This window comes from Harpia harpyja, chromosome 1, assembly GCF_026419915.1.
Source record: "Harpia harpyja isolate bHarHar1 chromosome 1, bHarHar1 primary haplotype, whole genome shotgun sequence".
NCBI classification, from domain to species: Eukaryota; Metazoa; Chordata; class Aves; order Accipitriformes; family Accipitridae; genus Harpia; species Harpia harpyja.
The window spans coordinates 72,677,187-72,690,796 of record NC_068940.1 but is presented as its reverse complement, the minus strand read 5'-3'; the positions used below and the strand labels follow the sequence as shown (position 1 = coordinate 72,690,796).

Genomic DNA, 13,610 nt, shown 5'->3' with positions numbered 1-13,610 from the left:
GTAGGGACTGCTCGAGCTTCTATTTATAGTTATGCTAAAATAGCTCTATCTTGGCTTGCCAGGAGACTTGCAGAAAATGAAGTAAAAAAATTAGTAAACATTTGTAAGCATTTATGTTACTTTTTTTCAACATGCAAAAATTCAGTGAGTAGAATTTGAATATCCACAGGGGCATTCATTCTTATCAATTAGACTTTTCCTCCTTCCTTTACTAATTCACTGCCATATATGCTATTCATTTCTCTGATTCTGCAGTCAGTAAAGTGTGCATGCTGCAGACAACAACTTCCTTCATTAAGCAGTCTTACTGTCTTTCTAGGGGAGATACACTGGATTTACTGATTGAGGGGTCCTGTTTAGAAAATGTGCCTACATGATGTTACAGTGGACTGCTGCCCAAAAATAAGTACTTGAGTTAAGGTGGCTATCGATAAGGCTATAACTGCATTGGCCCAACACTCCCTGCTTGGCAATTATTTGTCAAATAGCCTGGATAAAACCCCACACTGAGGTAGATGTGAAGTCTGTGGATGCTTGAGAGCCCAAGTATCATTATACCCTACTACAATAAGCAATGTAGGCATACCTTGTATGGGATTATGTAACTAATTTGTAGCCTGGCGTAGAGGAGCAGAGGGGCTAAATTGCAATTGTACATCGCTTTTATAGCGCTTCTCTGGAGGTATTTCTAAATGTGATCTGTGCTCAGTGAATACAGTTGCTGGCTGTGAAAATGCAAACATAATGTTGTATGTGCTCACTGCATAATGCTTTCCCAGAGACTTCTATCTTAAAACCTGGTTTCTGAAATTTACTCTAACAGTAGCATCAGAGGGCTTTGTTAGTGTTTCATATATTCTTGGTCAATAGTCTGTTAGTGAATGAACTTGTTTGTACTAGCTCAAAATGTTAACTTGTTCATAGGTACTCCTTTTCTCAGGCCTAGGCTGCCAGAAATATTAAAATTTGTAGCTGGGGAGAGAAGTGGCCAATACAAAATAACTTTTTTTTTTTCCACTTCATGTTAAAGCATAAATCCTTTTTTTTGAAAACACAAATGCACAGCTGTCATTGGTTAAGGGCTGTATGAGTTACAAATGGATTTTCTTTTGTCTATGCTTATTGGGTGTCTTGCGAAACTTTTCTTTTGGATATATCCCTCTTGAAAAGGTTTTAAATCACACAAGAAATTGTTTCCAAATTTTATGTATGTGATGAGATTTTAATCTAACTTTCTAGACTTTGTGTGAAGCACCAGCCTCACCAATAGTCCTTGAGGTGTTTATTATACCTTCCTATCTAGATGAGTAGGTCATGTGGAAATAAATATGCATATGTTTATTTAAATATATTATACATAATTTTATTTTCATTCTTGGTAGTTTGTAAGCTTGGAGACTAATAAACTGAAATGGAGCTAAAAAATCTGTGCAAGGTATTCACTCTGGAAAGCTTTAATTTTCCCCAGTGAGTGACACATTTGTCTTCTGTCTGCAAATCTGGAAAATTTATTTAAATGTATGCTTCCTCTTTCCTTTACATAGAATTAATGTAGATAAGAATTAGGCACTGAAAGAAAGAGTAAAATCAAATTCGATAGAAGAGTCACAGTTGAGAGCTTGGTGAAAACCTGTCTTTTTCTTACAAGTACAAGAAGAGAAGAGTTATCGTAGTATCTTTTACTTCTATTTGATCTGAATTTACTAATGTAAGTATGTAGAGTACAGTATGTAGATTAAACCTTCAAAGCATCTTTTGGTTGTCTGAAGAGCTATATGTGAATTAGGAGGAGTTAATTCTGGTTAGTAAATTTTGCATTAGTAAGTGGGATTTCTGTATTCTTATGCCTCAGGATGCACACTGTTTGCCCCAGACATCAATTAACATGCCTTTCCTTCCCCCTTCCCTTTCCCTTTTTGAAATGGGGTTCAAATGACAAACTAGTTTCTCTGAGCATGGGGTCATATGCGTAGTGGGCTTAAATCGTTCAATGCATGTACACAGCAGACCAGTATGCTCCTGTTGAGTCTTGCTTGAGGCTTTAAACTTCTATGGTTATGAAGATGTTCTTTGAAAATTGACTGTGAAATTAATTCTATGTGTGTGTATGTTCTCTGTCAGCAAAGCCAGGGGCTGGAGTGGCGGGTGGCCCATTGTAATCTCATTTTCTCTTAGGAGTCCCAGCTCAGACTCAGTTCTGTTGTCACTTTTTCCTAAAAATACCTTTATTTCAACACATTGCCTCAACTGAGAGCCTGTTTCTGCTGCTCAGTTCCTCCTGTTCTGTCTGGAGGCTGTTGTCAATGTGTGTTTCTTGTAATGTGTGTGTTCCTAGATGGTTTTGTTAACCATTGTAGCCAACCATGCCTATCTCATGCTGTCCTCACAAAAGCAAATCCTTTTGTGTTGTGATAAGAATTTAAAATTTTACCCAGATGGGTCTTTGAAAATAGAAAAAGGCTTGTCTTCAGAGAGCGAAGGAGGTGCATGGTAGAGCTCTCAAAGATAGTTTCTCCTTACCAGTTTCCTCTAAAAGATGGGACGAGAGAGGCGAGAGAGACCCAATTAATTTTCCACTGAAGGAAAAGCACCAATTTGCTTTTCATTGGACAACAAAGTATTCAACAATAAGGAGCCAGGTTTATGCAGTTTGTTCACTGTAGTCCTTAGTTCTTGTATGCCTGACTTACATTTAAGTTCTACAGGTCTTCCCCCTTGCCTTCCCCCCAGTGAGTAACCTCTATCAACATTTCAAGGCAGATTTGCCAGAGAAGAGATGGGAGGCTCAAAAGGCAATTTTTGATAGGGTATTTAGATTTGGTGGTCTCTAAACTCCTTAGTTCCATCTGTTTCTTGCTTGATAGGACCTGGTCTTTTAAGTAAAACTTTCCTACATGAGTACTTGCATCTTCAGCTTTCATTCCTGCTGCTCAAAGATAAGATACTTTTCTAAAAGAGCTAAGGTGGCTTTGCCCCAGGAAAGAAAAAAAGTGAAATTGTTTTAAAGACTGCTACTTGAAATTCCATGTATATCTACATTATTCTGAAAGGTCATTATAATTAAGCCTGGAAACAACATATCTCCTGCTGTTTGTATTTTAATAAGATTTTTTCCTCTAGAAATGAATAGCCTGTTGAATAGATACATAAAAAGAGGGTCTATAATACATTCACCAAACTGTCTCCCACCACCACCACCAATTTGTATTTGGATAAATCAAATTGTTCGAAAGTACATGTATGAATATCTAAGGCATATGTAGGTCAATATGTATGTTGCTTAGACTTTCAAAGCTATTTTCACATGTGAGTAATATTAGCATATCACATTAAATGGGAACTACGTTTGAAGCTGGCCCATGACTTGCATAGTAAATGTAGAATACTGGAATTAAAGTGCTTAGTCTAGCCTGTTAGAAAAAGTACCCATGTATTGTCTATTCTTTTTAAATAAACCAGCTGACATAATTCCTGTTGGAAGATGCTTTTGATGACCTTTTGAAAAATAACATTTGGTCATGTTCTGAATTTTTTTGCCAGGTAAATGTAAAGCAGTGAAACATTGTGAAGCATATAAACGTTGCTCTAGTTTCTAGTTACCAGGTACTAGGTAACAGGTGCAAACACTTTGTTGAAGCTTCTTAAAGCTTTCTCTCATGCTAAAATTTTTTTACTTAACCTTGTAGCTGGTTAAAATAAAGGGGTACTTAACAGTATTATTTTTTTATTCAACTACTTAGAAAGATCTTCCCTTTTAAACTACTAGCTACACTGAGGCAATATAGAGGCCCACATTGTGTTCAAACATAAACAAACCAGGGTGAGTAACAGTGCCTTATCCCAACTTACTGGCGATTTGTTTTTCTGCCTGCCTTTTTGTTTTTCTTTCTAATATTAAGGCAGCATTATTTAATGCTAAGAAGACTGTTGCCATGATGGCTGTGCCATGAGAGGAGGCAACCATCAGATGCACAGCAATAGGGAGCTATTTCTGAAAACAGCTTGTTTTGGTTTTGATCACCTGGGATGCAAGTCTGCCTTTGTGAATTTTTTGAACTCTGCATGTTGATAAAGGTGTTTGCTGCTTTCCAAGAATGCTAAAATATACTTAAGCAGTTTTGATGCTAGAATTTGTGAAACCTTTATTAAATAAAATATTAATCTGAAAATACCCTGTCTAGCTGCACAAAGATTGAAAGTCATTCTTGTGAAGCTTAATGTTGCTCTCAACAGTTTCCCCTTGATGGTGAAGTTTTAATGTAGGGATTTTATTTTTTAATTTGATCATTCTAAGATAGAATTCTGAAGGTTACAGAAGAAACAGCTTATTAACATGGACAGATATAAGGAATGTCTTTATCATGCACACCTCTGTCAGCATCAAGTGCTGGAATTGCAACTGGTAGTTGAGATGCATGCTTTAACCTGAAGGAAGATTTATATTTTTACCCAGATTATTTATAAGAACAAAAGCACTAACCTGAAGTCCCTTAAAAACAATTTACATAACTGTTAAAAATGTAAAGAAGGCTTATTATTATAACACTTGCAGTATTTATGCAGCATCTAGTACCCTACATAAATTGGCTAGAAACATCTGTCTACTTCTGCAAATACTATAGCTTGCATGACTGCATTAAGAGTCACGAATCTGTAACTGGAATTGAGAAAACGTGAAACAAGGCAGTTTCATCTGCAGCTGAACTAGTCAAGATATAGGACATACCTAGTCTGACGAAGATGTGGACTGCTTACAGGTTGATTTGGTGACTTCTCTAACAGCACTTAGTCTATTATAAAGTAGAAATAATATTGCTTCAAAATCTGAAGGCATAAAGTAAGTGTCATTTTCCCTCCTACTCAAGGTTTTACAGAAGATTCACTTTTTGAAAGCGAGAAGTATGGTTAAAACATAGTTTTTAAAAGTGCAGTCTTTTGACATACACTGCTGTAGTTAAAAGGTGGCACACAAGATGATTTGATTGTTGAAAAGTCAGTTCCACTTGACAGAAAGAATGGCCAGAAAATTTTTTCTTGGGATGGAATTTTCTAGGAAGAATTGCAATTAGAAAGTAGGTGTTGAGAAATGCTGTTTGTTTTGTTACTGTGCAGTGTTTCATAATAGCTTTCATTATAAAGCAATGAACAAAGTTAAGGGTAAATTCCTGTGTGGGAGAAGGGGCATATAGGCTTTCTAATTCTCTTGATATATACTGCTATGCAACATGCGGAGCATTGGAGTACACAGGGGTTGTTCTAATGCTTTTTAGCTTGTTGCAGATCTCAGCAGAAGATTTTTTTCAGTATACCTGTGTATGTATCTGAGCATGTGCATATAACTCGCCAGGAGTTTAAAAGAATACAGTTAAAACCAAGAACAGTGTAGGTTATTCACTACTAAGATAATACTGCAAGGTAAGAATATTTAGTCATGTGTTGGAAAACAGGGAGAGAATGACCATTTACCTTGCAAAGGACATCATAACTGTCTCCAGTGATGCCCCCTTTTGTGCTCAGCCCAAGCTGGCACACGTTCTTTGCAAGCTCGGGGCTAGCTGATGTAATCCCAGCTAAGGGCTGCTGCACATGCGCCCAAATGTGCAAGAACTCTGTACTATGTGAACGTGTGTGAGGACTGAAAGCTTCCTCTGAAAGAGAGATTAAATGAAGAGAGTCATGAATGAGTTGCTTTTATGTATTTGGAAGATTATGCATACCTTATACATACTTTATACTTTTTTTTTTTTTTTTCAATCTTTAAGTAGTAGCAAATCTTGAAAGGAATGTGCAGGGCCTGGATTTAAGTTGATTGTGGTGATAAGGATTTGGATAGATCCTTTATTTCCATCTTTCAAACAAACAAAACAAAGTTCTTTTTCCATTCTGTCCACTTGCTCTCAGTAGATGTAGTTGGCTGCTTAACGTCTCTAAAGTTAATATTGTGTTTCCCAGAGCTTTTGCAAGTCTATTTTGGTCAGTACTTACTTTTTTTTTTTGTTTTGTCAGCAGCCATGCAGCAGGTCCTGGATAACCTGACTGATCTGCCAACATCGACAGGCGCTGAAGAAATAGACCTGATTTTTCTTAAAGGAATTATGGAAAACCCTATTGTAAGATCACTTGCTAAGGTATTTAAACTAGCTGCTCTGAGTAGAATCTGGAAATACTTTAACTCTTAAATTACTGTGTGAACACTGAGTATTGATTGAGGTATTAACAATGGCTTTTATGTACGGTACATCTTTAAAAGACTTCAAGGAGTTCTTGAAGGTGAAGATTTGGTATAATGTAATTTCTGTGCACGCTGATTTATTGTTATATGGAAGATTCTAGAGGAAGAAGAAAAATTCAGAGACTCCAGAAATAATGTGGTAACATTATTTATGAAGAAAATGTCAAAATACTTGAAATTAGAAGCAGTTGGTTTTAATATAGTCTTGTGACTACTGTTGTGTGCAAAACCCATATGCCTTCTGACTTTTAGCATTTTTGCCAAAGATGAAAAGTGAGAGCAATAACCTTCTTTCTCCCATGGTGTAAACAAGTTTTCTTTTTGTCTTTGGCTCAAAATGACTTTCTGATCAGCCCAGTGAAATATTCTCTCCCTGCCCTTTCCTGGATTCAGAGTAATGCTGGGACCTTTGATTTGTCAGCTCTCTGAGATATGGGCTAGCCTTAGGTTTGGTCTTGCATTATGAAAATGTTTTATTTATAGATGGTAGCAATCAATTATAAATATGTAAGGTGATATTTACAAAAAATCTTTGGACTCTGTAATTAAAATGTAGGTGATCTTACCAGTAGGAGATGCAGTCTATATTGCACAGCACTTACATTCTTTCTTAATCTTACTTCATAAAAATAAGCTCCTTTCATGAAGAAAAAACAGTTAACTTAAATGTACCTGTCTCTTTAATATGAATAGACATCTGAAAGCAATGCCCTCTGGGCAGGCATGAAATACTCTGTAAAGCTAAAGGATTGTTGTGCAGGGATTTTGCTCAGTATAAAAATCTGGAAAGGAAAACTTCTCATAAGAATTTATATAAGAATTTACTTCTGTTTAGCTATTCAGAAAAATTGGTTGTAAGCGGAAGACACTGCATAGTAATGAACTTAGAAATAACAAGTGTCTCATCTGCTAGTGAGATGACTGCAGAGGGAAAGATTTGTGTACTAAATTTACTAGAGTAAGTATAAGCATTTTCTTACTTAGAGTTGTTTCCAACTTCAGTATATGCCACCTAGGTCATCTTTAATTTAATATTTGTCATGAAGAAAATGTTCATTGCAAAGCATTTTTTTTCTTATCAAGAATTTGTGTTTTAATGGCCAATTACAATTATGTGGAATTTAATGACTAGCAGATGTAAAAAAAAGCTTGTAATGGAAACAGATTCTTAACTATAAACTTGCTTTATCTAGAATGCTGAAAGGTTTTAATTGTGGTCATATGGCATGACCACATTCATATTTTGTTTTGTAATTATTTCAGAATTAAACCCCAAAACTCAGTCCTAACCAGCAGAGCTAAATAAGGACAAGATCAAAACGACAACACATTTTGTGACATATACATAGTTCATATATATCCATTTGTCTCTAAAAATATGTAAAACTTGTTTTTCCTATTAGAAGAGCTAGTTTTAACAGAATACGCAATTCTCAGGAACCTGAGATGGTCAGATTATTTAAGCAGATTCATTTCAGACCAGGCCAGAAACATAAAAGTTTTTAATTTTCCTTTATTAGTCAGTTATTAAAGACTAATCATTATGTAAAGTATCCCAAAAAGGATAAAAAGAAACTTAAGGAAATGTGCCATGAGCCGTACAAGCTTATTTTTCTTTTCAGTCCTTAAAAAAAACGAAGGCAAGCAATAAGCATAGTAGTTAGTTTATAATATTTTGCAATGCAAAGTTTGGCTAATCTTTTAACATTGTGTTAATTTCATATTTTTTTTTCTGTCTAGAATAAAGGCATCAAGGTAGGAATTACAGATCTTTTTTGGAATAGGATTCTTTTACTGTACCCTTCCATTCTTCAGTGGGTGGTAGGGCAAAGGTGAAGTAACTGTAATTACTGTACAATATATTTTCCTGTCATTTACTGACATTTATAGAATCATAGAATAGTTTAGGTTGGAAGGGACCTCCAAAGATCATCTAGTCCAACCCACCTGCAATGAGCAAGGACATCTTCAACTAGAACAGGTTGTTCAGAGCCCCATCCAGCTTGGCCTTGAATGTTTCCAGGGATTAGGCATCTACCATGTCTCTGGGCAACCTGTTCCAGTGTTTCACCACCCTCAGCGTAAAAAAATTTCTTCCTTATATCTAGTCTAAATCTACCCTCTTTTAGTTTAAAACCATTACCCCTTGTCCTATCGCAAAAGGCCCTACTAAAAAGTTTGTCCCCATCTTTCTTACAAGCCCCCTTTAAGTATTGAAAAGCTCTCCCTGGGTTCTTCTCTTCTCCAGGCTGAACAACCCCAACTCTCTCAGCCTTTCCTCATAGGAGAGGTGTTCCATCCCTCTGATCATTTTTGTGGCACTCCTCTGGACCCACTCCCAACAGGTCCGTGTCTTTCCTGTGCTAAGGTTTATGTTCAATCCTAACTAGCCCTTAGAATTATTATGCTTTTTTGAAAACAGTTGTTGAAATTGGAACATGCATGATTACTCAGTTTTGCTACTGAGCTGTCTTACCAAAAATTTCTTCTCCTAGATTGTTAACTGTTCTTTTGAACCTCAAAACTTTACCTGCTTTTCTGCAGTCACGCTATTGCTTTTACTATTGTAGTATAGCCTACAGCATACTAGGTGAATGCCTAAGCCTGACCAAGGAAACATCGTAGGAGTGATCTATAAACACTTGAGTCCAGTATTTAGGATGTCAGATTGTTGGAGGCAAAAGCCTTACTATTTGAACATTTGGCAAGTATAATAAATATTGAATGAATTAAAAGACTCAATTCAGTATCACTATTTCTGAAATGATGAACTGAACTGAAAAAAAAAACACCTGCAATATCTAAGTTATGTAATACTTTTTTTTTTTTTTTAAATTATTCATACCACTCCATATCCTAGTACTCTCCAACACACTACAGGATCAGAGGTTGTTCACTGATAAACTTTCTGTTCCCCAGTGTATACATGGCCTTGATTTTGGGGTGAAGGGTGAGGATATTTGTATTTAGATTATACTCTGTGTTAGTGGTAGTATTTTAAATAAAATGAGTGAGAAAGAAAGTAACCCTTACTCTCTAATCTTATAAAGGTTTTGCAGTTGGAGTATGTTTAAAAGTCAACAGACTTGTGGTTTTACTTACTGTAAAAGTAGTAAACTTTAAAAGAAGGATATTGTTTACTGTTTGTATTATGTACAAAATAGCATTCCCTTATCAAGGAGAATGTGTGTAGGTGCCTAGCTTCCTATGACTTTGTAATCATGGTCATTTGGATTGTGTGTGTTGGTGTTGGGAAATGTTTGAAATGCCTTTCTCTATGTTGTTAGCCTTTCCAGTGTTTGATCATCAGTCCTGCAGAAATACCATTTTATAGATATGAAGCAGAATTTAATACTCAGATGATTTCAGGAAACAAAGTTTTCTGGTTTTAGCAAAATTTTATTTTAACATCTGTTTTAAAGCACTAATAAGAAAGTAGATGTGTGCACATACCTTCAAGTTATATATATGGGAAGTATAGATAGATGACTCCCAGATAGATCTGTTATTTCTTGTGGTTTTACATGCCAAAGCAATTGTTCTTTTTTGAACCTCTTGTTGCTATGGTGTTGTAAATAACTCTTAATTGAGTGAATTGAGAATTTTATAGTTATTTTGGGCCTCCTCTTATTCCCTAATTTTATGATACAGCACTACTGTAATAAATAAGTGAAGCATTCAGATTTATGAGATGTTACTCTTGCTGCTCAAAGCTCCTACCTTTCAATGAGTTTAAGTGTCTGCAGTGTTTAGGAAAGGATTATGTCTGCAGCAATAGCTCTAGAAAGAGATGAAAAGTTATCACAGAATCACAGAATGGCTGAGGTTGGAAGGGACCTCTGGAGGGCATCTGGTCCAATCCCCTGCTCAAGCAGGGTCACCTGGAGATGGTTGCCCAGGACCGTGTCCAGATGGCTTTTGAATATCTCCAAGGAGGGAAGCCCCAATCTCTCTGGGCAAACTGTGCCAGTGCTCAGTCACCCTCACAGTGGAGAAAGTGTTTCGTTATGTTTAGACAGAGCCTCCTGTGTTTCAGTTTGTGCCCATTGTTTCCTGTCCTATCACTGGGCATCACTGAAAAGAGCCTGGCTCCATCCTCCCTTGTACCTCCAAGGGTACAAGGTTTGTACCCTCCCTTCAGGTATTTATACACATTGATGAGATCCCCTCCACCCCTGCCAAGCCTTCTCAACTCCAGGTGTGCCTCACCAGTGCTTAGTAGAGCTCGGCCTTCGGAGGGAGGATCCGGGGAACTACAGGCCTGTCAGCCTGACCTCGGTACCGGGGAAGATTATGGAACAGTTTGTCTTGAAAGCACTCACATGGCAACTCCAGGATAAGAGGGGCATCAGGCCCAGTCAGCATGGGTTTACGAAAGGCAGGTCCTGCTTGACCAACCTGATCTCCTTCTATGACCAGGTGACCTGCCTAGTGGATGAGGGAAAGGCTGTCGATGTTATTTTCCTAGATTTCAGCAAGGCCTTTGACACTGTCTCTCATGGCATACTCCTTGAGAAGCTGGCGTCTCGTGGCCTGGATAAGTGCACTCTTCACTGGGTGAAAAACTGGCTGGATGGCCGAGCCCAGAGGGTAGTGGTGAATGGGGTGAAATCCAGTTGGCGGCGGGTCACAAGTGGTGTTCCCCAGGGCTCGGTGTTGGGCCCTGTTCTGTTTAATATCTTTATTGATGATTTGGATGAGGGGATCGAGTGCACCCTCAGCAAGTTTGCAGATGACACCAAGTTGGGAGGCAGGGTCGATCTGCTTGAGGGTAGGGAGGCTCTACAAAGAGATCTGGACAGGCTGGATCGATGGGCTGAGGCCAATCGTATGAAGTTCAACAAGGCCAAGTGCTGGGTCCCGCACTTCAGTCACGGCAACCCCATGCAATGCTACAGGCTTGGGGAAGAGTGGCTGGAAAGCTGCCCAGCAGAAAAAGACCTGAGGGTGCTGGTTGACAGCCGGCTGAATATGAGCCAGCAGTGTGCCCAGGTGGCCAAGAAGGCCAATTGCATCCTGGCCTGTATCAGAAATAGTGTGGCCAGCAGGAGCAGGGAGGTAATTGTTCCCCTGTACTCAGCACTGGTGAGGCCACACCTGGAGTACTGTGTTCAGTTTTGGGCTCCTCACTACAGGAAAGACATTGAGCTGCTAGAGCGTGTCCAGAGGAGAGCAACCAAGTTGGTGAGGGGCCTTGAGCACAAGTCTTATGAGGAGCGGCTGAGGGATCTGGGGCTGTTCAGTCTAGAAAAGAGGAGGCTGAGGGGAGATCTTATCGCTCTCTACAACTACCTGAAAGGGGGTTGTAGTGAGGTGGGTGTTGGTCTCTTCTGTCAGGTGTCTGGAGATAGGACAAGAGGAAATGGCCTCAAGTTGAGGCAAGGGAGATTTAGGTTAGATATTAGGAAAAATTTTTTCACTGAGAGGGTTGTCAAACATTGGAATGGGCTGCCCAGGGAAGTGGTTGAGTCACCATCCCTGGAGGTATTCAAAAAGCGCATAGACGGGGTACTCCATAACATGGTTTAGTGGGCATGGATGATGGTTGGACTCGATGATCTTGAAGGTCTTTTCCAACCGAAATGATTCTATGATTCCATGATTCTGGCAACACTCTTCTTAATGCTGCCCAGGATACTGTTAGCCACCTTTACTGCAGAGTTTTCTTTAGCGTTTCCTTTAGTTATGCAGACTTTCCTTTAGAATTTGCTGTTTGGAAGATTTTTGAATGAGAGGAGGCTGGGGTAGATGCTTCTCTTGTAGACTTTATTTTTTTCAGAGCAGATCCCATAGTTCCTTTTTTGTCCTTCTAGAAGGTGTACTTGTACGGGGTTCTGAAGCAGAAAAGATATGAGGCACTATACTGTTCAGAGGAATGTTTGTCTATATAGCATAGAGGTTATAGGAAATAAGGACATAGAAGCATCTCTGACAGGTGCTGCTTATAGTTTGTTGGGTCACATAGTTAAACATGCAAAATCCTTCAGCAGTTATAAAATATACAGATTATACTATATGTAATTTTTCTGGCTTTCCTGCTAAAGGGTGCATCAAGAAATTATTTAAAAGGCTTTTAAATTGGAACTACTTGAAAATTTATATTTACAGTATAGTCTCATGTATTTAATCTTACAGGCACATGAGCGACTGGAAGATTCTAAACTTGAGGCTGTCAGTGATAACAACCTGGAGCTGGTGAATGAAATTCTTGAAGACATCAGTCCCTTAGTAAATAAAGATGAAAATATTGCAGAATTGGTTGGAATACTCAAGGAGCCTCATTTTCAGGTACCACCTTTTTACTGTGCATTACCTACTTACTGTATCACTGTTGACATATGAATCTAGGAATAATAATGAAACAAAACCTGAACTGTAGCAAACTTTAATATGTAGGATTTTACTCCGAATGAAAGGTAAAGCAGAAGCCATGTGGGGGTTAAGAATGAGCGTGATTTTATTCTTTGGTATCACCTCAAGAATATCTTCACTCATATTAAAATCCACTGGAGTTTCTGTTATAGATCTTGGACAAATATTTACTTCCTATATGACTGGAGTTTCCATAACAATTCCCTGAAGACTTCATCCTTAGCATTTCCAGATGGTTTCAGTTCCTGATACTGACCATTCTGCATTTCGGTTCAGCTGTTGGCATTCATGCTCACGTGTAAGATGTAGTTTGTGGAGTGAATGAACGTGATTCTTCTATGATGCGATCTGCACTGCAGCTTAAATTGAGACTCTGCATCCCTCTCCTGTTGCTCGACTTAACATAAGTGAAGTTTTGACATACGCTTGTCAAAGGCAGATGTTTTTCCATAGCTGCCATTCTATTACCAGCTTCCGTACTGACTGTTGAAGATTAGGGTTTGTAAATCCTTGGTAGATTCTGGACTTTCTAGGCAGGCTTTAGCTGACTTTAGCACTTAGCTAGAGGTACCCTGTAGAAGAACATAAGCAAACCTTTTGCCACAGTATAAATGTGCTTCTTTTGGCGGTCAGGTATAGAGTCATAGACATTTTTGGTGTATATGCATTTAAACACGTTTTTCTGAATTTTCAGTTATACATTATACAAACATAGCAGTGAGGTGCATTACCGTTTAACATAAACAAACACCGGAAATGCTGTCAAGCTGTGTTGTGGCCTGCTGGAAGAGGGAACACTTTAAGAGCTCAGCTTTTGAGGTGGTAGCTATTCTGAGTGCTGACAGTTCCTCTGCCTGTTCTGAAGAGCAGTATGTTGGCCTCCCTTGTGCTCTTATTTGTCCAGAAGGGTGTCATAGCTAAGGGATCGAAGACTATGATTTTGAGGCTTACTGGTGAATAAACCTGCAAATTGGTCTTTGATCCCTTAGCAGAAATTGGTACTGGA

At 38.4% G+C, this 13,610-nt stretch overlaps 1 protein-coding gene across 2 annotated transcripts in view; it reads left to right on the top strand.

Annotated features, from left to right (window-relative positions):
• The window catches only part of PALS2 (protein associated with LIN7 2, MAGUK p55 family member), a 59,337-nt gene that overhangs the window by 26,054 nt on the left and 19,673 nt on the right, over positions 1-13,610 (top strand). The window contains exons 2-3 of one of the 2 annotated variants that reach the window (XM_052799950.1): positions 6,010-6,128; positions 12,368-12,520. In XM_052799950.1, coding sequence (XP_052655910.1) covers positions 6,012-6,128; positions 12,368-12,520 — 270 coding nt within the window. In that variant the 5' untranslated portion in view covers positions 6,010-6,011. Of the gene's footprint in view, positions 1-6,006; positions 6,129-12,367; positions 12,521-13,610 lie in introns of both variants that reach the window. The other variant, XM_052799957.1, reaches the window with a different exon arrangement.